The following is a 25,778-nucleotide window of genomic DNA, read 5'->3' on the forward strand; positions in this document are numbered from 1 at the left end:
GCCCAGAGGCTGTTGTTGTCCTGGAACACTGCTTTTAATGCATCCCTGAGTGTGTCAGGACCCGCCTTGGACACCCTGTAGTGCAGTTTAATGATATCTTTTTTACATTCAATGTCCATCATTGAACTGTTAAATTCCAACTGAATCAGTGGACGCCTAGTTGAGTTTGGGAGATTTGAATGCCTTTCGGTAGGTGGTTATGTGTAGTCGCTCCAGTTTTTCAGTGAGTTGGCCCGGGAAGACGAGGTGGTCGTAGCTCAGTGTAGGAATCAATTTAGCTTGCATGACCCATCGGATACCCTCTGAAGAATGGCTTTGGAGATTGTGATTTCATTTGCATAGCCTGTATGCAACCTTGGCTGCATTTGCTTCGAGTGTCTTGGCCTGCGAGTTCTGTCTCCCGTTGTCTGTGAATTGTATTCCCAAGTAATTGTATTTTTTGGTAGTGCTGATCCTTAGCGGTCCAAGGTGCCATTCCAACAGATACTTTTTAGGTTTGGGGACGAAGACCAGGACCTTCATTTTCGTGGCATTGGCGCAGAGTTTATTTTCCATGTTATACAGATGTAATGCGACTTCTATGGCTCGAGTTGCCAGGTATGATAGGGCAATGGCATTGTCCAGCATGGATAAATTAGACCGAAATCCTTTAGGTACTGGAGCCCCATCCTTCCAGATGCTCTCTAGGATAAAGAGAGTTTCTTTTTCTTTTGTCACTATGTGGGCTGCCTCGGGTTCACCTGGGTGATTGTCCTCCACCTCCATGGTATTGTCCAATGTTTTTTCTGGACCGACAAAGGGCTTTGTTGCATGGGTTGCCCATTCGGTGGCATGTACAGCATTCTCTATGTGGACTGCGCCATGGAGGCTAGAATTCCCTGTTTTCATTGGGCACTAATAGTAGATGTGTTTCCATTTCTCTTCTGTGCGATCCTGTTTCAGCTGGCAGATGGTTTTTTAATGTATTTTCTAACAGTTTGCAGATTTTGTTTTTTGTCCAATGGGCACTTTTACACCCTATACTGTGACTGTGTCTGACGGCACCACTTTTTTCTCTCATTGAATTCTTTGTTATCAAGGAGGGGCATGGGCCACTTTCTGATGGGTCTTCCTTTATGCCCTGATGCCCTGCCTGCACTCAGAGCATTGAATAATGAGACCATTGTTTCTGTCCAGCTTGTCTCAATGTCAGTTGTAGATATGACCTGCTTCCATTGGTTACAGTGGCCCGACAGGAGAGTCCCCATTTGATTCTTTTTATTGATGCAGAGTCACTAGTTACAGCGACTATTTGGCCGGCTGGAAGATGCACCTCGTGCGTTGTGGCGCTTACGTTCACAAGAATGGATAGTGGATGATGATCATTCGCGGTGGAGTGATATACTCTGTATTCTTCACACCTTCTCAGCAAGACTTTACTCAAAAAGATTAAATCAAACGTGGACATTTTTTTAAAGGTCGGTTTTGTTTTGCTATTCGTGGTCCTGTTTGGCTTGTGGTCCCCAGCTTAAATTCATTGATGCAGGCCTCCATGATTCTCCGCCCACTCTTCCCTTGGCAGAAAAGATTTCTCAAGTTAAAGTCCCCATTCACGATGCACTCATGGCCCGGATGTTCATAAAGATATTTTCTGATGAGGTCTATGGTTTTCTTGATGTTCTTGAATTTTTCCTTCTTTTTTGGATTAACATAAAGGTTAATTACTGCAATGGTAGTTGGTATTCCATTTAGTATCAAACCATTTATGTTTATAATTTGAACATCGGGTGAGTGTGTGGGTCATTCCTTAGTACGTACTTGCAGATTTTGTTTTATGTGTATCGAAATCTTGCCAGTGGGTCTTCCAAAAAGGTTTTTCTTATGAGCCAGTTTGTGAAATGCCTGAAATCCATTTATCGGTTCTTGGTGTTGTCAGCCATGTTTCCTGTAAGCATAGGATAGCTCCTGTTTGGACTAGTTCCATAGCGTCTTTGTTGACCAGTCATTTTGAACCCAGCAACATTCCAGCTTATTACTCTAATCCTGGATCTTATAGGCTGTACCGTTGGTCCTTTAATGCTGGTTATTTGTGCTTCCTTCAAGATCTGGAGATGATGATGGCCGTAAGGGGTCGGGTGCTTTCCTATGCTAGGACTGTGCCCTCCCGTTTGTGTGCAGCGCTGCTGAGATCCAGGCCAAGTCGTCTGATTTCCTTGAGTCATGGATTGCATTTGCCTCTGTGCAGTATCTGATTCCACCACTCTTATAGAGCTGGATTTTGATGTTATTTTCACAGATATGGTTTGGGATCAGTTTAGTGGCCCTTAATACACATTTCTGTGGCATCTTGACAGCAAAACAAATCTTTAGGGGTGCAAAAAACACACATTGCCATTTTAGTCCCTCCTACTGAAGAGAACTACTTTGTCCATACTTGTGCTCCTTGTGAAAGAGCATTCACAGCTAAGCTAGCCAATGGCCCAACCGAGCGGACCCATTGTATGCTGTAGTAGTTGGGAGTAAAATGTGAATGACACAACAACAGAATAATGAATGAAGAATGCTGACTGAAAGCCCCTCGAAGTAAATATTTTTTATATATCATTTTAGTAAAATCAAAATGTTTTGGCTAACACCATACCTAAAACTATACTACAAGTGGTAATGTGGTGAAATAGCAATTTTCTGATTGAGTTTAGATCTCGAAGTCACTGATACAAAAGGAGAGTAACCGTTCACTTGTGGAAATGGTTGGCAGGGAATTTCCCAGAGCATTCCTGTGTGCTGCATGTGCCTGAAAGAATATGTCTGAAATGACCTTGTAGGCTCTCCTGCAAGTTAGGTTCTGGTCTTGGGGTTCTGATAAAGTAATGAAGTTACCAGCACATATGTTTACCTTGTATGTAGAGCTCCAGAGCAAAACATGGGAAATAAACTTGAGTAAGAATGTTACCAGATTTATTCCACATGCATGTGATTTATGTTACTAATATTCTTTTGCTTGTGGAAAATGCTCTTTGTAGATCTTTGAGGTGATGCAGTGGTACTGTAGCACTTAAAATATGGTCCAATGGCATGAAAGTGAAGTATTTGAGCTACTGCACATTTATACGATGATGAAGCAACTTGGACATCTACCCTCACCCTGATTGACATACACTTAAGAATGATTAGGGACAGTTTTACACTGAGGGAAGGTGCATAAAGACATTCGAAAACTGAATACGCTGGCTCTACAATAGGAACACTGCAGTATAGACACACCAACCATGGAAGAAGAATGCAGGGGCACTGGAAGCTATTTGTCAGAATATTGAGTAAGAAATATCATCCTGCAAAAATATTGTAGCCACAATATTATGAAGGTAACCATATATAGGAAAAAAAATATATATATATATGTTCTCAAAATACATATATATGGAGCTAAGAGTTGTAAATCTATGCTTATTTGCATAAATATGTTTTATTTTTTACGGTCAATATACTGGCCACCATATTTATATAGGCTGATATTTAATGCACATTATTCTCGTAGAATACCAGGTATGTAAATAGGCAAATAACAATAATAACCACACAAGAACACTAATACAGAGTCTTTATGACATCGCTTTGGAAAGGATGGTGACAATGACGCTGAATTAACACAACTTCGAGTTCAAGGACGGGACACACTGACAATGGGAGACTCTGATTAGGGGCCTCTGCAATCAACCAGTAACTACCAGAGCACAAACATGAACAAACCCCAACAGCTGACATCACTCTGTTAGAAAGCCATCAGCCCCAAGAGATATGTAAACAAACACACAATTCCAAACTCCTGTCCCACGCGTTTCACTCACATTAACTTTAGACTTTCATGTGTGTTGGGTTGATTGAAGATCTGACACCCCTATGATTCTCTTCTTACATGGAATTCAGCAACAAGCAATCAATCAAGACAGTAATCAATCTCAACCTTCATTAATATAAATTCTGGCCCCACTGTCTACAATGCCACAATTTCAAGCAGACAGCCCACTGACTTAAAGCGCTTGGGTGCTGGAAATCTCCCATCTCCTCAACCCATTCGGCCCAGGAGACACCCACACAAACATTAGACTCCTCTGCATGCAAACCCATGACTTAAAAGTTCATCTGCGACTGATTTCACTCGTGCTTACAGTCCGGTTCTTTATGTTTTGGGAGCTACTACAAGATGAGAAAACCCCCTTTTCCCCCCAAAGGAATTGCTACTCTAGGTGTAAAGCTTTTCATCGAAATGATACAGTCACTTCTGCACACTCTTTTCTAAAAGGTCCAGAGAGTACCTTAACCATGAAATTCACATTACATGCCATGGAGGCGTCGTTATGGATTGCTTTAAGAAAATGGCAACTCTCTGGTGCTGCCATCTCCTTAACATGAGGTACGGCAGCTGTCTTGGCGTGCCAGCTAACACCTATGGCACAAATGACTGCACAAGACCCAAACAAAAAAATGACAATTTTTCTTTTTGCCTATAGACAGTTTTTGACTGTTGTGGAAACCCTACTGTTGTGGTAGACCTATGTTCTCTAATGCATTAAAATGTATATGTATAGTGGGCTTTGGCCCAGCCCCTTTCTCTTGATTGGGTGACTTTCTTGTCTATCTCAATTCTCTGATTCCTATTGAATGGCTTCCCTCCTTATTCATTCTTGCCCCACTTTTGGAGCATTCCTTTTTTACTGTGTTCTTATTGGATGATTGTGTATATTTTCGTGCTCTTCCTCTCATGTGCTGCCTCCCTCCTCGCATTCTGCCCATGCTTTCAATGTTGTTTCCCCATCGCCAAACGGCTATTCCATTGCTCCCCAGTTGGATTTAAAAAAAAGATTTTTTAACACCTGCACCTGTTTCTCTTGTTCTATTCTACTCAGTGCTTGAAATGGAAAAATAAAAGTGAAGGTACTCTGTAGCAGAGTACCTGCTTTTTTCTGATAAGTGCCGGTACTCTCCAATTAAAAGTATTGAATTTCTCTTGAGAAGTGCCGGTACTCTGCTCCTCAAAATAAAAAAGTGCCGGTTCTCCGTACCGGACAGTACCGGCCCCTTTAAAGCACTGATTCTACTTAATACCCCCTCGACTGCACCCACTGCTTGGCAACGTTGACTTATTTCCCTGTCCATTACTGTCCGCTGTCTTAGAGTGGTAAATTAAAAAAAAGAGCAATTGCAGTATGAATATGGGAGCACATTTGTGGTGACACATGAGCACATGTTCGTCATACAGGCAGGCTGCCATAACCTCACAATACTTAAGCATGCATGCATGATGACACATGCAGAAGTACAAATCTTTCCACTTTTTTCTTTTTCTTTTTGCCAAAGTTGTTCAGCATCAGCAAAGAAGCATTTTTTCCTTTTTTGCTATGGCACAGTTAGCATCAGCAAAAAAGCATTAGCAAAGTTTATTTCTGCACTGGCTTTAAAGGCAAGACCCATTGGCCTTTCTAAAGCTTTTCAGTATTTAACAGCCCCGTTAAGTGGCAAAATACTATTATTCCTAGAGCTTTGCAAATCCTTGCACACTCCTGTGGTGCACTGCACGTTTCTAACACAGTGTAGGAATACTCTTTGAAGCATGAATTGCCATTTTAGAAGCATGCATTGCCATTTTAGAAGCATGGATTGCCATTTTAGAAGCATGCATTGCCATTTTAGAAACATGGATTGCCATTTTAGAAGCATGCATTGCCATTTTAGAAGCATGGATTGCCATCTTAGAAGCATGGATTGCCATTTTAGAAGCATGGATTGCCATTTTAGAAGCATGCATTGCCATTTTAGAAGCATGGATTGCCATTTTAGAAGCATGAATTGCCATTTTAGGAGCATGGATTGCCATTTAAGAAGCATGAATTGCCATTTTAGAAGCATGGATTGCCATCTTAGAAGCATGGATTGCCATTTTAGAAGCATGGATTGCCATTTTAGAAGCATGTATTGCCATCTTAGAAGCATGGATTGCCATTTTAGAAGCATGCATTGCCAATTTAGAAGCATGCATTGCCATTTTAGAAGCATGGATTGCCATTTTAGAAGCATGCATTGCCATTTTGATAACCTAGGGCAATAAACCCCATGTGTTTCAGCAGACTAAGCTGACAGCTTTGGAAGGCTTGTTTCAGAGAGACAGTGTTCGAAATTCAGAACAATTCCACATTTTTATTCAGCAAAATAACTTTTCTGCTGACTACAGTGTCAGTGCCCGGAGAACATTCCCAGAAGTGGCTTAGTAGAAACACAAGTTCATTTTTCCCACAGGCAGATATCCCAGGACCAGTTTCAGCTGAGGTGAATATTCCAGCTGCAACCTCTAGAGACTGCAGCCTATCACCGTTAATACATTTCACGGCAGACAGATGGAATTATTGTGTCTGCATCTCACTGCCCAACCACAAACAGCACAACGTGTCTCTGGCAGAGGCACTCCCTGATAGCACTGCAGCTATTCAACGGTTATCCTTTGCTTTTAAATGGGAAAGACGTGGAGCAAAATGGTGTTGCAATATTGCATATTTTCAGTGGAATACTGTCAAATCTCCGGGCCTGTAAATGCATGTACTAAAACAAACCAGGGCCGGACTGGCCGTAGCGGGCACAGGGCATTTCCCCAGTGGGCCGCCAGGGAGGAGGCTGGTTTTGGACCCCTCGGGGGCCGTTTTTGTTACTAGAGGCCACAATATTGGCCCCTAGTAGCAAAAGCAGCTGCAGTGTTTTCCACACGCAGTCCCCCATCCCCCTCAGCGGCCGGCCCGACTGAATTGCCAGGGCCGGTTTGCGTTCCCAGTCCGGCCCTGCAACACACCCGACAGTGAAAAGTCACTAAAACTCTATTATTCCAACATGTACCCTGAACAAAGAACATAAATACTGAGGTCTGTTTCAATCAGAATTGGTGTGATTCAATTTACTTTGTAGTTTAGTGATACAAGCCTTTGAATACTGTTTTTGTCTGTAATAAAATGTAATCTTTTTTTTTTATAAAGCGTTTCATACCTCAATCCTGCTAATTCTAAACGATGTAAATTACAGCTGGTAGTGTTACCCGAATTAATGGTGCTCAGTTTCGGAAGGATGGAAGGCTGAGCCACTCATCAAACGTGTGACCTGCAGATCACTGCATGTTTCAGGGGCAAACATTCCTTGAGCATTTTTGAAGTCTAGACATTTACATCTAAATTTCATATAAGCGAGACTAGCTGTACACTACTCCTGGCACATGACTTTGCCATTTTTACACATGTTAACACTGTCTGGGCAAAGGTTTCACCTCATTAATACCTGTTTAACTGCCAAATACAGCAATAAGCAACTAAAAGGTGCCAGTGAGCTCTGGCAAAGGGCATTCCTCTGCGTGGCAATGCACTTTAGTAAGTTTGGATTCGTTTGTGCTAAAAACAACATTTTTTGTTACAATCTGCAAATTAAGCAGCAGATGATGGATTATATAGCAAATGTGGTAAATTCATAACCATGCAGAAAGCTCCGTGGCAGCACAATCGCATACTCCAAGTGGCCCTGCATAAGGACTGTCTGAGCATAGCCCTGCCCCCAGCACAACATTCATATGATGAGACTGCAACTTCGTGATGATCAGTAGAGCCTTCTGCTGTGCAAAGACACATCAATATAATATACAAAGGCCTCTGAGACTTCCTAGTGCTGAGACAATTGAGGAGACACATCCAACTACACACAGAGAAATACAAGCAGAAGAAAAGAAAACTTCACAAAACTTACAAGCATTGGTCAAGCTGATCGATCTGACTTCCATTTTCAGTTATACCACAGAGCTAATGGCGTTGGCGTTTCTTACCATTTTAATTATCACTCTGCTACTCTGTACAAGGGGTAAGAGCTATTTTAGTAGTTTGAAACTGCTAGTCTGCAAGGAGGGGTTTGAGAATGCTGTTCGTTGGTAGTGTGACTGTGAGAGGTGTCGGTGTGATGCTGGTAGTGTGAGATGGGAGTTACAAATCAAGATATGTAAAACGTTATAAAATAAATACAAAAATAGGGAGAAGGCTCTACAAGGCAGCAACGAGGTATTAAGTCACCGGTCAAATGGCCACAGAGAGGTAGGTACAGCATACGCTGGGATAAGGAGGATGGATATTTAAATGTGCACTGGTAGCACAAGAGGCATATGTAAGCTCAGTACATACACAAGACCGGACAGGACTGAGGCATGGTGGGTTTAACAAATGAAACACATGTGCATCCCTCCTCCTCAAAACTTTATCCTGTTCATTGCTTGAAGTCTGGTTTCAGAGACCGAGGCTGAGCAGCGCACTCAGTCAAGGCACCAAGCCAGGCACAAGGTGGTGGGAGAAGAGTGGAGGCACTGCACCTGTGGTAACTGGTAACACTTGACATCACAGCCTAGTGACATTTGCACCACGTCCCCCAGAGAATGGAGCAGTGCATGTAGTGCAGTTAGCATTCAAGGGCCTGGTGGTGAGTTCTTGAGAGGAGTCTGCTGCAGTGCCTGCCAAGTGGCTCCTGCTTGATGTCACCACAATGAGTCTCTGTGGCATAGGGATCTTTGCTGGCTGGGTTTATGACACTGAAGCTGATCAGGATCACAATTGAGCAGGTGGCAAGACTGGTGGTAGCAGTGGCATCGCAGCCCTTGTGGCACGGGAGGCCCCCGAAATACAGGGGGCCCTTTCAGCACTGTACCCTGGTCTGAGAGCACCTGACTGAGTCCGGAGTGGGGGGGAGCTCCATGTAACTTGCATGGGGGGGGGCCTCAAGTTTTGATACTGCAGTGGATGGTAGGTGCCATGGGGGAAGACAGAGAACTGAAGTGAGACCTCTGCCTTAGAGTCCAGGCAGCAGGACTGGAGTTGACCCCAAGGAAGTGGGTCAGAGGGCAATATTTTGAGCCACTGAGGGTTGGCTAAAAACATCACACATGCCTTCACCTACTAACACCAAAAACATATATCACTCACACTAACTGCACTAATCCTCCTCACCAAAAAACATCACACATGCCTTCAACTACTAACACCAAAAACATATATCACTCACACTAACTGCACTAAACCTCCTCACCAAATAGCACAAAGAAGGAGGTGAGCCAACGCTTGTCACCATATATCAGCACACCATATATCAGCAGCAAGTTGACTTAGTGCCTTCACCAAATAAGTGTACCATGGGGTACTATTCAGATGAGGAAAGGCAAAGTGAACTCCCATGGAATCTGAACCTTTGAACTGAAGTTTTATACATTTATGAAGGTGGTGTCTGAACCCTCTGAGCCATCTTTCTTGGTGTGCTACTTGTGTCGGACCCATTACACATAGATTTGCAAATTGTTTACTCTCCTTGATTGAAACGAGTGACCTGCAAGTTACACTTGCATTACTGTATTAGGTGCTCAAACATATTTAATGGTGAATGTAACCTGTAACCTAGAGGTTATCCATGGATCTCTTCAGCATTGTATTGTCTTGAGGCTATGAACACTGAGACGCCTGACACAGCTGAAGAAGCTTACTCCAGTTGGGAAAATCGAATCACCCATTCACTGGATAAAATAGCCCCCAAAATCTCTTCTAAATTAAAACCCAAACCCAAAATGGCGGCATGGTTTAACCCCCAACTACTATCCTTAAAAAAAACTGCAAAACATTTGAAAGAGGTTGGAGGAAAACTTATGATCCACAACTCAAAGCCAAGTATAAGGAGGCCATCAGCCTATACAGCAACAGCATCAAGGAGGCACAGGCTAAATTCTTTGAGGTAAAAATTAGTCAGGCACAGAACTCCTCAAAGGACCTTTTTGCAGTAGTAAAGACCTTAACCTCCCCAGCACATGATACATATCCAACTGAGGCCTCGGAGGAGAGATGTAATAACCTAGCCACCTACTTCCTCACAAAAGTCACGGACATATACAGCTCGTTCATGACCAGGAGAGAAAGACCCCCAGGGGAGGAAAGAGAGGAGGCACAGACCATCTTCCTGCACACAATTACTAGCTTCCCCCCAGTCCACATAGAGGAAGAGAAAGCATTAAGGGATAAGATGAGATCAGGTTCACCACTAGACCCTGCCCCGCCGTATGCCCTCAAAAGAGTCTCAAAGATATTGCTCCCAACACTAGTTAAAAGCATGAACCTCTCTCTGGAGGCAGACACGGTACCAGGGGCTTGGAAGCATGCTATAATTAGACCTCTGCTCAAAACGCCCAATTGAGATCCAATGCAATTAGGGAACTATTGCCCCATCTCAATGCTGCCATTTGTTGGGAAACTATTGGAAAAACACGTAAATGGAGTGCTGACAGAGTTTCTTGAAACAAACCAATGCCTTCACTCTACCCAGTAAGGATTTTGCGCACAGCACTGCACAGAATCAGCATTAATAACTGTGGTAGAGGAACTTAAAATGATTCTGGACCAGGGAAGCTCGGCCGCCATATTACTCCATGACTTGAGTGCTGTGTTCGACATGGTGGACCACCACATTTTGCAAAACAGACTGAGAGACATTGGTGTCCAAGGGAATACTCTACAGTGGTTGTCTTCATTCTTGGAAGAGAGAACTTTCCAAGTCATGGAAAACAACCTCCTCTCCAGTACGATGCCTCTGACCTGCGGGGTGCCTCAGGGCTCCTCTCTGAGCCCCACACTGTTTAATGTCTGCATGGAACCACTAGCAAGGATAACGCAAGAGGTTGATGTCTCCATGACATCCTACGCTGATGACACCCAAATGGTGATTTCCCTTGATCCTAGAGCCAATGGGGACTCCGATAGTCTAGCTCTCTGTATGGAAAGGTTGGTGGGCTGGATGACAAACAGCTGCCTAAAATTGAATGGGGATAAAACAGAGCTGATGGTCCTCAGAAACAAGGCAGTCCCCAGGTCTTTAATCAACTGGCCCAACTGCCTTGGCAGCCCTCCCACGTGGAAGGAAGTTTATAAAAAACCTGGGTTTCTGGCTCGACAAGGATCTAACAATGGTCTCACAAGCCAAGGAGCTAGTAAGGACATGTTTCGGACTACTTAGAATGCTCTGCAAAATCTTGGAGCACATAACCACACAGCTTAGAAAGACGGTAGTGCACTCCCTGGTCACGTCAGGGCTGGACTACGGAAAATCACTTTTTTAGGGGCACCAAAATACATGATTAACAGACTCCAGGTGGTCCAGAACACAGCAGCAAGGCTGCTGTGTAAGGTCCCAAGCTGGGAGTCAGCTAGGAAGCATCTCAAAGCACTCCACTGGCTCCCGGTAGAGGCCAGAATCAAATTCAAGACTCTGTGTATGATGCACAGAGTTTTAAAAAACATGGGCCCAAGTAAAGTCAGAAACCTGTTGACCCTCCATGTCCCAAACAGGAGCCTGAGATCCGGCTCAGAAAGACTGATAAAAACCACGAGAATCAGGAGAGCAAGGTGGGGAGGCAGATCCTTCACCGACCTTGCACCCAAGTTGTGGAACATATTGCCACGCGAATCACCCAAGTTGTGGAACACCCAAGTTGTGGAACATATTGCCACGCGAATCACGACTCCTGACAAAGTCGATTAAAACATGGCTTTTCATTCAGAAATTCACCTTCCTCTAGCCTTCTCCCAGTATCAGTTTCTTAGCGCTGGGAAGCCCCTGGGTAGCCACGCGCTCTACAAATCATTTAAATTAAATTAAATTGTATCATGGCATTTGCATTGGTCTCAAGAGCCTTCTGTGGGGCACAGGAGCACTTACTTCTAGGGTAGCAAGTAATATCATGGAGGGTGTGTGGTTGGAAGGATGTCTTTGTTTTTAATGTATGTTTGAAGTGTTTTCATGTTCTGCATGAAGACAACAGTTGTGGTTCTCATGTTTTGGATCGCAGCAATTGGCGGTGTGACAGATGATGGAATGTGAGAGAAAGACACAAGTTTATCGATTTGTGGAATGCTAGCAGCCCTGGTTAGTTCTACTTGCAATTTAGTAGGCGGTTTAACACACTAATGTCTGTCGTTTTAAATTTAGTCTGTGGTCTGCAGCCTAGCCAGAGTGGTAGTAAAGATTTTTGTTGCCTTTTTGCAACTGTTGCAGCCACCTTGCGTAATCTTGAGGTCATGGGTTCCATCCCAGCAAAGTACCCAGATGGAGAGCTTCACCTGCTACATTCACACATTTTTGTTATGCTATAATTAAATAAATTTAATAAAAAGAAAGCAGTTAATTCATTGATCTATTTACTGTGATTGCAACCTGTGGCCTTGGATTTGCATAAAGATTGCTGAAGCAGGTGCATTAGCTCTTATTCTCAATTCATTCTTACACTACAACATTTGGCAAGCATATTACATTTCAATTTAGGCTACAGTAGGCTAACAACCTAGCTAAATAGGTCTAGGATTTTTATTTTATTTTTTACAGACGTGAAGTATTGCGCACATCTCCAATATTATGGTTCAAGTAGATTGCATAGCTTGTATTTTTCTTATGCTTTTCATGTAATGTTTCACTTGTGGCAGACTTGTTCAAGCAGAACAGTTCTTACAGGAACTGTGTGCCCCGCAGGATCTGCTCCGTCAATGTTCACAGCCTGACTTTAGGAAATGAGTTGAAAATATATGCATGCCTTTTGTAGGTATGGGGTGAGCTACTTCAGGCAATATGCATAATGCATGTGTTTTTTTTCTTAAAAACAAAACGTATCAAATTTCAAAATATTACACAATTTCACCATTTACTAGATCTAAAGCATTACAATGTAATAAAATGGTTCCATTTATTTATTTTTGTGCTGCGCATTTCAACAACACGCCAGATATCTCCCACTCTGCCACTGAGTACAACTGAGCATGATTATAGTTTGTTTTCCTTCTGTGTAACAATGACGTCAAGGAAGTTACATAAACTGCAGGAACTGTATCACTGTAGGTTTAAGAAAGACTAGTAGTGAGGGTTGCAGAGAAACAAGATAAGACTGTTCACCCACAGCTTGAGATTTACCTCTTGGTGTTACAGGTTGGTGTATGTGGCGTCTAGAATCTCAGTCATATGATTGAATGGATTGGTCTTTCGTCTGTTTCTTCAATATTAGGTTAACTGGCTATATGGGATTTGTGGGTCATGTACTCTCAAAGATGTTAAACATGTTTTATTTTCCTGGGCTTTTTTTAGTGGATGGTTTGTGTCCTTTCTGACTGAGAATTCCAGCGAGAAAGCAAGACAATATCTACCCAGTTTCTACATGCACGCAACGCAGTTGTTATAAACTTTATGCACAAGGTGAATAATACTTTGGTCTTGATTACAAGTAATGAGGAACATTTCTATCTATACAGAAATGCATATTTGTGCATGAATTTGAATTCTGAATAGCGCAGTCTTGTAACTTTTCACTGACAGATTTTGACAGATAAAAAAATCTGTTGTAATGTATCAGTGGAAAAAAGTTGGAAAGAAGTAAATCTTCAAAAACCTTGCAGTGAACACCAGCTCCACCAGTTATATATCTTATTACCACCTGGAAAACTGGAAATAGACGGCATTTACCATGTTTGGTAAGCAGGCGCGGCCGGTACAGGTAAGAGCAGTGGGGGGGAGGGCACAGGTGACGGGATAGGGAAAATAAAATAAATAGATCACTTACCTTGCACTCACTACATCACGCGAGCCTCAAGGTAAGTAGTTTTATTTATTTATTTAGTTTATTTTGCCTGTTGCATCGTCTGTCAACTTCCTCCGCCTGCCCTGCCCCACCGTTCTTACTTTTACCGGCTGCACCTGTCAGTAAGCATTATGCCCTATTGCACAGTATATGTAATCGAGCCCTTCAAGATTGTCTTTGCTTCCAAATGGAACTGCTGTATTGCTTTCAGGACAGCTTTACTGCTATCACACTGGTCCCAGTTCAGTGCCAGCCTAGTAGTTGTCTTTTGTACCTCTAGGGAAGTCATTCCTCTACTCTAACTTCTACAGGTGCCTCCTAACAGAGACTCTCCGGGACCTGCCTCCAACTGTACCATTGTTTGCTTGATCTTGCTTTCAACTATTTTGATCTGTTTCAGACTCTCCGTCAGATGCATGACAGTTTTTAACTTTTTGAATATTTCTCGTTTACATTCTGGAGGCCTCTTCTTCACTGCACTTTTACTTTAGTTTCATAACTTAGCTGCATTAGTCTACAGCTGTATCAGCACCCACCAGATATTTTAAAACAAATGCCAAGGTTTAGCATAGGTCATTTTCCCATGAACTGTCTCTTCACATACCTTTAAAACCCTTCGAGACTGCATTTCGGTTTCCAAGCATTAGTTATTTTCAAATTAAGTGTGCTTGGGACCTCAGATGGCCATACTTGATAGTGACATCTTCCAGAAGAGATGTCATAACAATCGCCCACAATCCACATTGCCGTCAATGCCTCCGCAACCACTTCTCATTAGTAGTTAGGAAGTAGCCCCATGCTGCCTTCTGCCTCTTAATCTCTCCAGCTGTTTGGCACAAAGAAATTAGGATGTCCAGAAATCATTTCCCGGCTTAGATGACTTATCTCCCTAGCACTGGAGAATGGGTGTCTAACATGTTTTCTTATGGGGCTTTGGTAGCTCAACACAAATTGATGTTGTGTTACATATGCTGAACCTTTACACGCAAAGCCTCTTCCTCCTGCTCTTCTGGTGATTGTTTCAGATGCCACCTGAAGTGAATGTGTTTTTCTGAGTCCATTTGTGGTTGGGTTTGATATCCCTGTACTTATCTGTTCTGACTCCCTCTGGTTATTAGTGCATTAGCATGAAACCTCCCCACAAAATCATCTCATAAACCAGGCACATCTGAAAAGCAAAGTGCACCTTACCTCATGTAATAGAATTGGAATTCAAAGTTAGAACTATTAAATTTGCTTATACTTGTATGTAAGTGTATATATAACACTCATGTAGGCAACATGTGAGTCGTGGTTGAAACATTAAAAACGCATGTGGTAGGAGAAAATGAGAGGCCTTCTATACACATGGCATCTATGACAAAGAGTGTAATATGTAGGGTCTGGTGGCTCAGTGGAATCATGCATCCACTGCAGGGGCCTGTGTTGGACCTCATGGTCACAGGTTCAAATCTTGTTGGGTCCACTCAGCCTTTCATCCTTCTAAAGTTGATAAAATGAGTACCATTGAGAGTTGGATAACAATACATATCTGTTATTCAGTGCCAAGATACCCCATTTGGGGTGAAGGTGCTCTTTACATATACACGTTAGGGTATCTCTGTACTTTTGATATTTATAAAAAATACACTTTGGGCACTGCAATGGAAGCACCTCCTGAGAGGCAGAACAATACACCAAATAGCCATTAGCATCAGATGAGAGTGGCATGCTCCCCTGGATGATATGCATAGTTCAAAGACTTGGTAAAAATAGGTTCGTCAGAAAACTATGTTGTAAAACCAGACCTAAAAAAGCATGTTAGCAATGAAAAGCTAATGGGGCATATTCACAAAAGTACTGCCTGTATGTTTACTCACATGCTTATTATTTTCTACACCTAGTTGTAACTCGATACTGTATGCATATATAGATATAGACATAGATGAGGGATAGATCAAAAAGAAATATTTTAACATTTACTCCTATCAGGTGAACTGGGCTGGAGTACATTTGACACCTTGAGGGCTGTAGGAACATTGGAAGTGTAGCTAGTGAATAGCAGTGGTCTGTGGATGTATGTTTTGTATTTGCATGTCCCCTCTTTAAATCTTCCTAAACCCCTCCCATTTAGTAGTAAGAATTCCCCATTTTCCAGACACATCCCTTTGTCATGCCCACATTTACTACTGAAACATATACAAAGGTGTGCAGAGATATCTGCCACCGTGGCATATATCTCCACAAAGAAAAGACTGTCGAGGAGAAGGTTGCCACCGGTAGGTTTGTGAATAGTATTTCCCAATAAATATATAGCACTACCGTAGAACCACTTTATGTTCTATACAATACAGTTTGTGCATAAGTCGCAATGTCACCAGAATGGCAGTGTAACTCAACATCAAATAAATCACCTTACTTATCCTCAGTGGGGAGAAATTTGAAAACATCCACTCTTACCTGACAGCGACGGTGCGTGCATGGGTTGGATTGGATCGGCCATGTCATCGAGCTGTTGTAGACGTTCCCGTCAATGTTGCAACCTGTAATATATGCCTTAATTACAATAGTTCTGAGAGGCAGGGCCAACATTTCATTTTTTATGTAACAGTTTATATAACGTTCCTGCACCACAGTGAGTATTATGGTGCTCTACAAGAAACATATTAAGCCAATTATAATAAATAGAATGTAACATGCCTTTGAGAAACTGAAACACACCATTCCACTGTTAAGACTCTATGGACTCCTGAGCAATGATTCAGCCCAGGCCTAAAAGGGAGCCCAAAAGTAAACGACTGCTGTAATATCTCTATTCTAACGATGGTTTTAGTTTGGGCGTATAATGGCATCATTTAGAAATTAATTAAGTGAATTGACATATTGATCTTTTTACCAAATAAGGCTCGTGAAAATATATTTTGTACATAATTTTGTAACAGTTTTTATTAATTGAAACAAATTAATGTATTCACTTCCTCACTGTTAAGAGTCTAGATTATGGCATTTCGTTCCTTTCAAGTACTGTAATATTGCGTGAAAATGATTATGTTGTGCTTGGTTATGAGAAGATCTTGAGGTACGCAAATGGCAACCATCACTTTTCGTGTGATTGGTGAAAGTCTGATTTTTAACTGACTAGCTATTTATTTTGCATACACATTTCTAAAATGTTTTGTTTTTCTTTTCTAGAAGCCAGATGCCTCTAAATGATGTGATGCATGTGTGTGATTCAGTAAATTACAGGCTTTGTGACCACAAAATCACTTATTCATGTGTACAAAAAGCATTTTGGGGTCGAAAAAAAAACTTTTCCAACTAATAAATGGATTCTGACATTCATACCAAATCTCAATTTAGAAGGGGCATGTATTAGATTGTCCTTTCAAACTGCAAGTTGGTTTGGTATATATCAATCGTTTGCAACCATGATAACTGATTTACAAAGGGAAATGGGTCCCCTTTGGAGCTTTTGTCCTTTGGAATCAGGGTGGTTGCTTCGGGGGTGTAGATAGTGGTCTGGCAGTGCCTGCTCTCACAGAGGTTTTTCAAAACAGAATTTATTTTTGCTATAATACAGTCCTGGTTCTTTTAAGGAACTCGGACTGCTTTAAAAAAAGCTTTCTATTTTGAAATGCAATCACAGGAATGGTGGTATGTTGTCTCTTGCAGGCCACCATCCCTGTGATTGTAGCCACTCACAGGAGGTCACAAATTATGCTCTGCCTACTGAATATTAACCAGATAGGTTGTTCTGCGACCCCTTGTGATTGGTTATTTTATGGACCAACTTATTGGTATGTAGGTCGAGTCCTAAAATAAAATAGTTGTTGCAAAAAAGTTATTACGCAGTTTGCAACCCCTTTTCGGATCCACTTTCACAGTACATCTGGCCCCATGTTTGCTTTCAAAAACAGTTAATGCTTATATGAGTCCTGAGGCAAGAGACAGAAAAGGTAGAGCCATAGATATCAAATGGCAACCAAGGGGTAGTACTAGCCTCCCCTGGCTATCCCTAATTGTCATCCATGTTGTCATTTCTGTGACTCAGCACATTGCAACCCACACTGCTTCAATAGCAGCTGAACACAGTGGGAGCAAGAACATTTACATGCCTTTTTAAGAACAGTAACACTATCTCTGTCAGTTCGGAGGCCTACCTTACATTGCATGAATTACTAGCCTGACTGACCATTTGCTCACCAGTGCCCATGCCGAAGTGAGAGAAAACTGAGGACAGCAGAAGAGAACTTGCCCTTTTTTCAGATATGCAATTTAATCAGGATCCAAAGCAGGCAGTACCTTATCAATTCTCTCTTTATTGACTTTATTATATTCACGTATTTAATTCAGATTTAATCTAGTGTCTATGTTGTCAACTGTGGGCCCAATAGACATTGGAATAGGTATCCTACTACAGAATGTGAGCCGGGTGCACAACAGTCCCCCCTGGATCACAGTGCTGGAGGGAAGGCCTGAATGCCAATTAGAATGTAGGTACACTTTTAACTGTACCCAATATTGTGGAGCATTTTAGAACCCAACTTAATTTTTGTTTGGGTATTTAAGTTGTACTGTGAATTCAACTCAATGGGGCAACAGCGGTCCACAAAGAGAACACTTTGAGTGCAGAAGGAGCAGCTCAAGCATGAGATGATGCATATAGAAGAGTGTGGTATAAGGATATAGCCTCATTATCAAGGTGAGGATGTGATAGTGAGACATGGGTGGGAGAATTACCATTCACACAAGGGAAGGTCATCTGCCATCAAGCTCATGACCATTAAAATATCTCCTATTACATATGTATTGTAGCAACACTGATAAGAACAACAGTGTTACAGAAATAAAATACACAGGGCATCCTGCAATCTCTGCATAAAACCTAGCTCTAATTTTCTTATTACAGGTGACTAACGACACACCTAGTTGCCTGCAACACAGAAATGACATAGCAGCACAAGTGCAATAACTTATTACAGTTGAGTTCTGAGTCACAATGCCTGCTGTCAGAGCCAGCACCCAAGGGGACAGGCAGAAGACAGCGCATAATTAAACCTCCAGTTTAAAAAACAAAATCAAAACCTGGCTTTTTCCTTCTGCTATGTTTTTTTTACCTGAGCAGTGATAAGCAGATAGGGGATTCATATGGTAACATTTTCATTTGTTAAGACTGTATGGAACTATAGGAAAGCCAGAATCTCTCTGCATGTTTCAACACATTTTGAGAAAAATCTGTTTTGTAATAAGCCTAGTCTATTATCTTTTTGCAACAAATAATGTCGCAAACATCCTAGCTCCTTCATATGAAAGAGCAGCACACCACACATTTAAGGGTTTGGGGGAAGGGTGATGGTTTAACCATGTATTATAAGGAATACAATTCCCCCCAGCTATAAATTATAAGGATATTGCAAGTCACTTAGAAGTTTAATCACCTTACCAAGGAACTCTGCCTTTGACCTTGTTCCCCTATATGGTCATAGCAATCCTTGGTGACTTGCAATAAATGTCCTTATAATAAATGGCAGGGAGCTTGCAGACATAGGTCAAAAGAGATCCCCAAGAGTCATAATTACATGCCATGTGTGGCCATATGGCACGTTTGTATGGATTTTCTAAAGGGTGAACACTGTAACCAATTGGGTAGCTAAATAATATGAAACGACAAATAAATCATCTAGTGAAATAGAAAAAAAATAGAAAAATGAATAACTCAGTGGGAGAGGGACAAGCCCACATAATTATGAACAATCAAAGCATGTACAACAAAAGGCACATGTTGATGCTGGATATCTCTGACTTAAACTTGTTTGGGTCAACTAGTTTGCATGGTATTTGAATATGATAAAGATGGTGTTTGAAAACATTACCAATAAGGATGTACAAATTTACAATGGATGTACCCAGATACTAGAGGAACAGTTCTAGAACCAGAGCAAAGCAAAAAATATTTAAGAACTCCCGCTTCCAGAATTGCATGATATGAACATTCTCTGGATGCCAAAGCTGGATTCAAATATGACCACCACTTTGCCATTGCATACAATCTTAATAAGAATGTGGCAGTGGATCATGATCAGATCCTCTATAATTATGTCTTGTGGACCTAACTTCTAGATTCATCCATGCGCCCCACCATAGAATGCAGAAGAAGCTAGCTCAGTTCCCGAATAATCATGGACTACGTATGCTAGTCAGTGGGCAGCATTTTATGGAATTTGTAAAATGAAGGCCATAATTTTATATGCAGAGATTAAGGGCCTCATGTAGGTAGCCAAATACCGGTCGGTAACGGCCGATTTTCGGTAATTATACCGTTACCGACCGGTATTTTGGCTATTGGTATGTAGGGGGACAATTATTGGTTTCGGAATTTACCGAATCGGTAAAATTACCGATTCGGTAATAATACCGAATCGGTAACGTTACCGAATCGGTAACTTTTCCGAATCGGTAATTTTACCGATTCGGTAAATTCCGAAACCAATATCGAGATGTAGGGGGAGTGTGTGGGTGTGTTTAAGAGTCGGTATTTACCACCAACTTATAGTTGGTGGTAAATAATCAATGTATGTGTTTATGCATTTTTACGCGCGTAGCAGTGTGCAATGTGGCATACATACATGCCCTTAGGGCATGTAAGTGTGCCACATGTGTACACATGGCCGAATCAGGGGTGTAACAGGGTGTCAATGTGACACCCTGCCACCCTTGCATGTGTTCACCACATTACCGAATCGGTATTTACCGATTCGGTAATGAGGCATACCTTCCCATCAATGGGAAGGTATGCCTCATTACCGAATCGATAAATACCGATTCGGTAATTACCGAATTGTAACGAATCGGTAAAAAATACCGACTCATTACCTACATACGAGTTACCACTTCTAAAATACCGATTCGGTATCGTTCGGTATTTTAGAAGTGGTAACTGGTATGCTACCTACATGAGGCCCTAAGTGTGTGTTTTCTTTGCACCTATAGTTTAGAGTCACGATGAAGTCAATATATTAATTATTTAGGGGCATATTAACAAGCCAGGCGATAAAATTATCACCGCTTTAGCGGCCGAAAACTGCCGCAAAAACGGCGATAATGGGCTTGATAATATGCTCTATGGAATTCCAATTGAAGCCCATGTTAGATGTCCTTCACATTTAACATGGGCTTCAATTGGAATTCCATAGAGCATATTATCAAGCCCATTATCGCCGTTTTAGCGGCAGTTTTCGGCCGCTAAAGCGGCGATAATATTATCGCCTGGCTTGTTAATATGCCCCTTAGTTTAAACTACAAGGTGAAAATAATGCATTCTGTTGATCTACATTCGCTCCTTAATTAAATGTTCCTAGTCCTCAGGTAAAAACTACTGACTTGAAATGTAACCAGAAAGAAGCCCAGGCCATTTGAGCTGGGCCTGTGCCTGTGGAACAGTAAAGAGGCTTAATAATGCAGACGTTTGATTGGTTTTCAGTGACCAGAAATTGCCCAAGCACCATGAAGAGATTCACAAATCTTTCCAAGCATACCAGACTTAGATTCACTGAAGCCTAGTGGATATTTACATAGCAGTAACATTGTAATTGTTCCTTACAAAGATGATAAATATCAGGAAAGGAATTAAAATAATCTTACTACAGAAGTTTAAATGTAATCTCTGCATTCTTAATAGATCCTTATTTTCACAAAGTACTTGAGTAGAAATAAAAAAAAAACACTTGAGAAGAAATTAAAACTAGGAGGCTGTAAAGTTATTCCCTCATCTCCTTGCATGCAGGTGGCACTGCAAGTAAATTGCATTCCTCCATCACTTATTAATGCAGACTCCTTCTTTGAGGACCTCATTCTGTGGTCCCTGGAGTTTGGGATTATAATTCTTCTCCCTGAAGATATCTGTACTAGCGGTATCAGTATCTCATATGGGGTGTGTAGCTAGTGAGTGTTTTTAGTGGATTCTTGAGTCTTCTCTTAGAAAATAGGAATTACCGGGGATCAGTAGTACAAACCTGTTGATTCTGGTTATTCCTCATCCCTCTCCTTGTATTTCAGCTGGAGGAGTCACTGGGACAAAGATAATAGTGTTCCATTGGATAGCATAATTCCAATGGGTCCGGTAACAGCGCCTTCAGAATTACAGTGGACGTCGTAATAAGGGCCTATGTGTGTAGCTTTAAAGTGTAATTGTCTATCTTGTTGGGTAGAAGACAAGTGCACATTATAATCAAGGAAACAGAAATAGCCTGAGAAGGGGTGTCAGTGCAACACATATTTTATGTAATTCCTTTATCACTTGTCAAAGGATAAGGGCAAATTATGAGCTGCCTGATTTTCAACTTTACTGGCATCCTCTGTTAAAAGTATCAATTCTTATGAACTATCCTGGGAGAAAACAACACATTTGTGCCCAAAGACACAGATTGCAGCTGGAAATGAAATAAAAGTACAAAATTGTGACAATGAACTGAATTAATTTTTTCCCAAAACACTACTACAATCGGAACAAAAATAAATGGTCTAATGGACTTGCATCCTGTAGGTCATCTGAATAACATTATACATTGTTTTGTTTTCCCAAAGAAACAGAACAATACCTTCCACGCAGACCAGTAGTCTTTAGATTATGTCAACCGACATAAGCTTTTCTAAAGATGGCAGTTAACAAATCAGAACATGCAAGGTGCTTGTCATAATTTATTTTGTGTGATAAAGTGGCTGTTAGATCGTTATGAGGGCTTACATGGATGTAAATGTATGATAAGCAACTACTAACTCCAGATATGCATTCTGTGCAACTATATGAGGGATGTGACTACACTCTACCTGATTTTCAAATTACGTAATAAATACTAATGAATTTAGATTTTTTTTTCAAATCTTTCAATCAAAGATGTGACAATTTAACATGATAAGCTTTCACTATATGACTCACTCTACTAAAGTGCGTATTTATCAGTTTTCATTTTGCGAGTGATCGAGGGAACAATATTTAAGTTAATCGAAGTCATCTAATCGAATGAATACAAATTATACTATTCATTTTTAGGTCTTGGCGAGCGAAGGCTGCACTTGCGCAGTCTCGCTCGCGAGATTTAATGACTTGGAGAAGAGGGGCTTGAACCCGCCCCTCTTCTCTCCTCTTCTCCATTGGCTGGCCTCTTGAATGCTGGCCAGCCATTGGAGAAGAGGTTTGTCACTCCGAACAGGCCCCGTCCTTTTCGGATTCGGGGGCATTTTTTTCGTTGCTTATCGCCCGGGCGTGTTTTTCTCTCCTCCAGCCAATGGCAAGAGGAGAGAAAAGAAAAACACGCCCCCGAATCCGAAACCGCCGCTGCCTTTCTCCGAGGCATTTCTGCTTTGCCTCGGAGAAAGGCGGCGGTGCTGGGACTGATTTCTTTAGGTGGTCGGCAATCGTCTTGTCCCGTGGCTGCAAAAATCGGCCACCGCGCTGGTCAAAAAATAGCAGCCCACAGCTGCAACGCCGATGCGGGCACATTCCGACCCTGGCACACACCGCTTTAACGTTCACCACCTTTTAAGCATTCTTCGTGCGCTTGGGGGGCTGGGCTTGTGTTCACCACCTTTTAAGCGTTCTTCGTGCGCTTGGGGGGCTGGGCTTGCTTTCGGCTTCTTTCGGTAGTCCGTGCTGCGCGTTGTGTGCTTCTTTCGGGGAGGGTGGGTCTTATTTTTGCTTTTCAGTCCTGAGAAAGTCAACGGGATGCGGAAGTGAAGTGACTGGTGGACCACAGCGAGCCTATGACCCGCACAGCTGCTGGTGAGTAGAGTTGGCAGAGCGGCTTCGGCTTCGGCCTTGGGGGGGGGTGGCAACAGCGCCTGTGGCGCAGTCCTGCGGCAAGAAACACCGGGTCTGTAGCAGGGTCACGAGCGACAGTGTTTCCTTGTGTTGTTCCCTACTCACTGCTTTCAGACCAGAGTTATACCGGGCCCTCCTTCGCCACTGTGTGCATGGGCTTTTTATTGCCCCCTCCTTGGGACCATGCCGTTGGCACACCCTCCAGGCATACTGTCTTCCTCACTTGTCCTGCTCCCCATCCATCACAAAGGAAAGGCGGGAAGCTCCCGTATCCTCCACACACACGTAAGCTTTTAATGATAATGCTTTAAGCTAACCGGACATGGCACAGGTGTGATACGTGATGCCACCCAGTAGCGAGGTAGCAGGCTAAGCAGGTGCACTTTCATGGCATTCCATTCCAAAAATAATCTCTGATGGAGTTAGTGTAGTAGCTATTCATATATCAGAATCCTTACCATGCCGGTGTACAATACATTGCAATAATAGTCAAAGTACAGTGCAAATTGCTGTAAAGGACGGTTAAGGTATATAGCTGGAAAAACAATTAACATAGTCCGTAAGTGTGAGCTAATGACAAATAAAGTTATAATAGAGAAATAGGCACATTTGAAATCGTACAATGCAGCAAAATTGGCTTTTTTCTGAAAATGTCGATGAAATTTCCTTAGCTTGTTGCTAGGGAGGCGGGAGAGCTTCCCTTCCAGATATTTGCCAGCAAATAAGGGGTGATAGTGATTTTGTGTCTGAACTCGGGGGTTCGGTATGAAGAGGGGACATAGAAATCATTTCCCTCATAGCGCAGGCGATTTGTACTAGGTCCGGGCGAAATGCGGGTGTAACTTCGTGAACGTCATGTTACACTTATTGAAATTTGCTAAATTTCGACGGTACACCACATAGCATAATTACGTGCCGTTCGCAGTAATATTTGGTAGTCCAAGCTCACGAATTATGGGAATGGCCAGAACGCTAGTGGCTGTTGCTTCATGCCACTTGCGTTTTTCACGCCATATTTTTTACAGCAAAATGTCTGTCCGTCAAAATGCCTGTTGCTCCCACCCTTTCTTATATATTCAAAAGCGCGTTGCCGCATGGCATATTTATTTAGATTTAACCGCTACATGTATTTCAGTTTAATGCGTTGCACCTACTTTACCCAACACCCATTCTTTAGACTGTGGCATTGGTTCACTTGTTTGTTTAGCAACCATACGCCCCCGCCCCTCACCGCACCAAAAATGTCCCGCGTGACGACTTTCTACTTTCAATTTCTTTTTTATGTTAATTGTGCTGATCGAGGGAGGAAGAGAGAGCAGCGAAGAAAGCTCACAGACACTACTAATTACCCTCTGCAAACTCTAATCTTTTTTCAATTAAAACTCTTTCCTTCCCTCTGACTGAAATAAGAAACCTGAAGATCAACTTTGAGCCATGTATGAAGGAGTTCCAAGCAGGGCACAGTGCTATATGATACTTTTTATACTTTTTGCAAAGAATCCTAACCCTGTCGTATAGACGACGCAGAGGACAATACATAAGGCCTTAAATTGCACTCTCTGCTTGATTGGCAGTCAATGCATCCGCCTTTGAGACTCAAAAACGTAATCGAACTTTTCAGTATACTAAAAGGCTTATGGCAACCACAATCATCCCACACTGGTAAAACAAAATCCCTAATCCCTCCTGCAAACTTAAAGTGTTTTGATAAATATCCACTTCCCCCAAACAAATGCCCTTTTTCTCTTCTTTCTGCAAACTCCACCTGAAAGTCATGAAATATTGCCAAACTAAATGGAGAACAATACAAAATGATCAATGGATTTGCTGCATTCTGGAGATACAACCAGTCTAACAGTAAAAGTCGTGTCAATTTCAACTCAATGTTAAAATGCAACTTCAAGAACACTCAATGGAAAAAAACTGCAATGGTTTACACTTGACTGAAAGTGAGAACGATTTCCATATGCAGTTGTGAAAGCACGGAAGCCATAACACATTTGTGATGCACTGAAGCCTCACGCTGTTTACATTAAACAGACAGGAGAAACGTGTTGCTTCTGAGGCAACTGACAAAGTCCACTGTTGTGCTACTGAATATTCTAATTCAAGAATAGGCATCGGGACAAGAACACATCTGGAAGGTGTGGAATGTAGTGCACCCAGGAGGTGAACGTTATGCTGTATGCACCCAGGTAGCACAGCTGGAAAGTTCCCAGGTTCCTGCATTACTAGCTGCTGCAGTCCATGTTTTAAATGTTTTATCGTGACATTCTGGGACTTTTTCCACTGGTTTCACAAAAGGATAAACAAAACTACAAGTCTCAGAATGCACTGAAA

General features: G+C 42.0%; 1 protein-coding gene across 1 annotated transcript in view; it reads right to left on the minus strand.

The window, feature by feature from the left end:
• The window catches only part of BMPER (BMP binding endothelial regulator), a 448,094-nt gene that overhangs the window by 270,939 nt on the left and 151,377 nt on the right, over window positions 1-25,778 (minus strand). Inside the window, exon 4 of the mRNA XM_085607488.1 lies at window positions 16,082-16,164. Coding sequence (XP_085463614.1) covers window positions 16,082-16,164 — 83 coding nt within the window. The remainder of the gene's footprint in view (window positions 1-16,081; window positions 16,165-25,778) is intronic.

The sequence above is a fragment of the Triturus cristatus genome, chromosome 5_2, assembly GCF_964204655.1.
Source record: "Triturus cristatus chromosome 5_2, aTriCri1.1, whole genome shotgun sequence".
NCBI classification, from domain to species: Eukaryota; Metazoa; Chordata; class Amphibia; order Caudata; family Salamandridae; genus Triturus; species Triturus cristatus.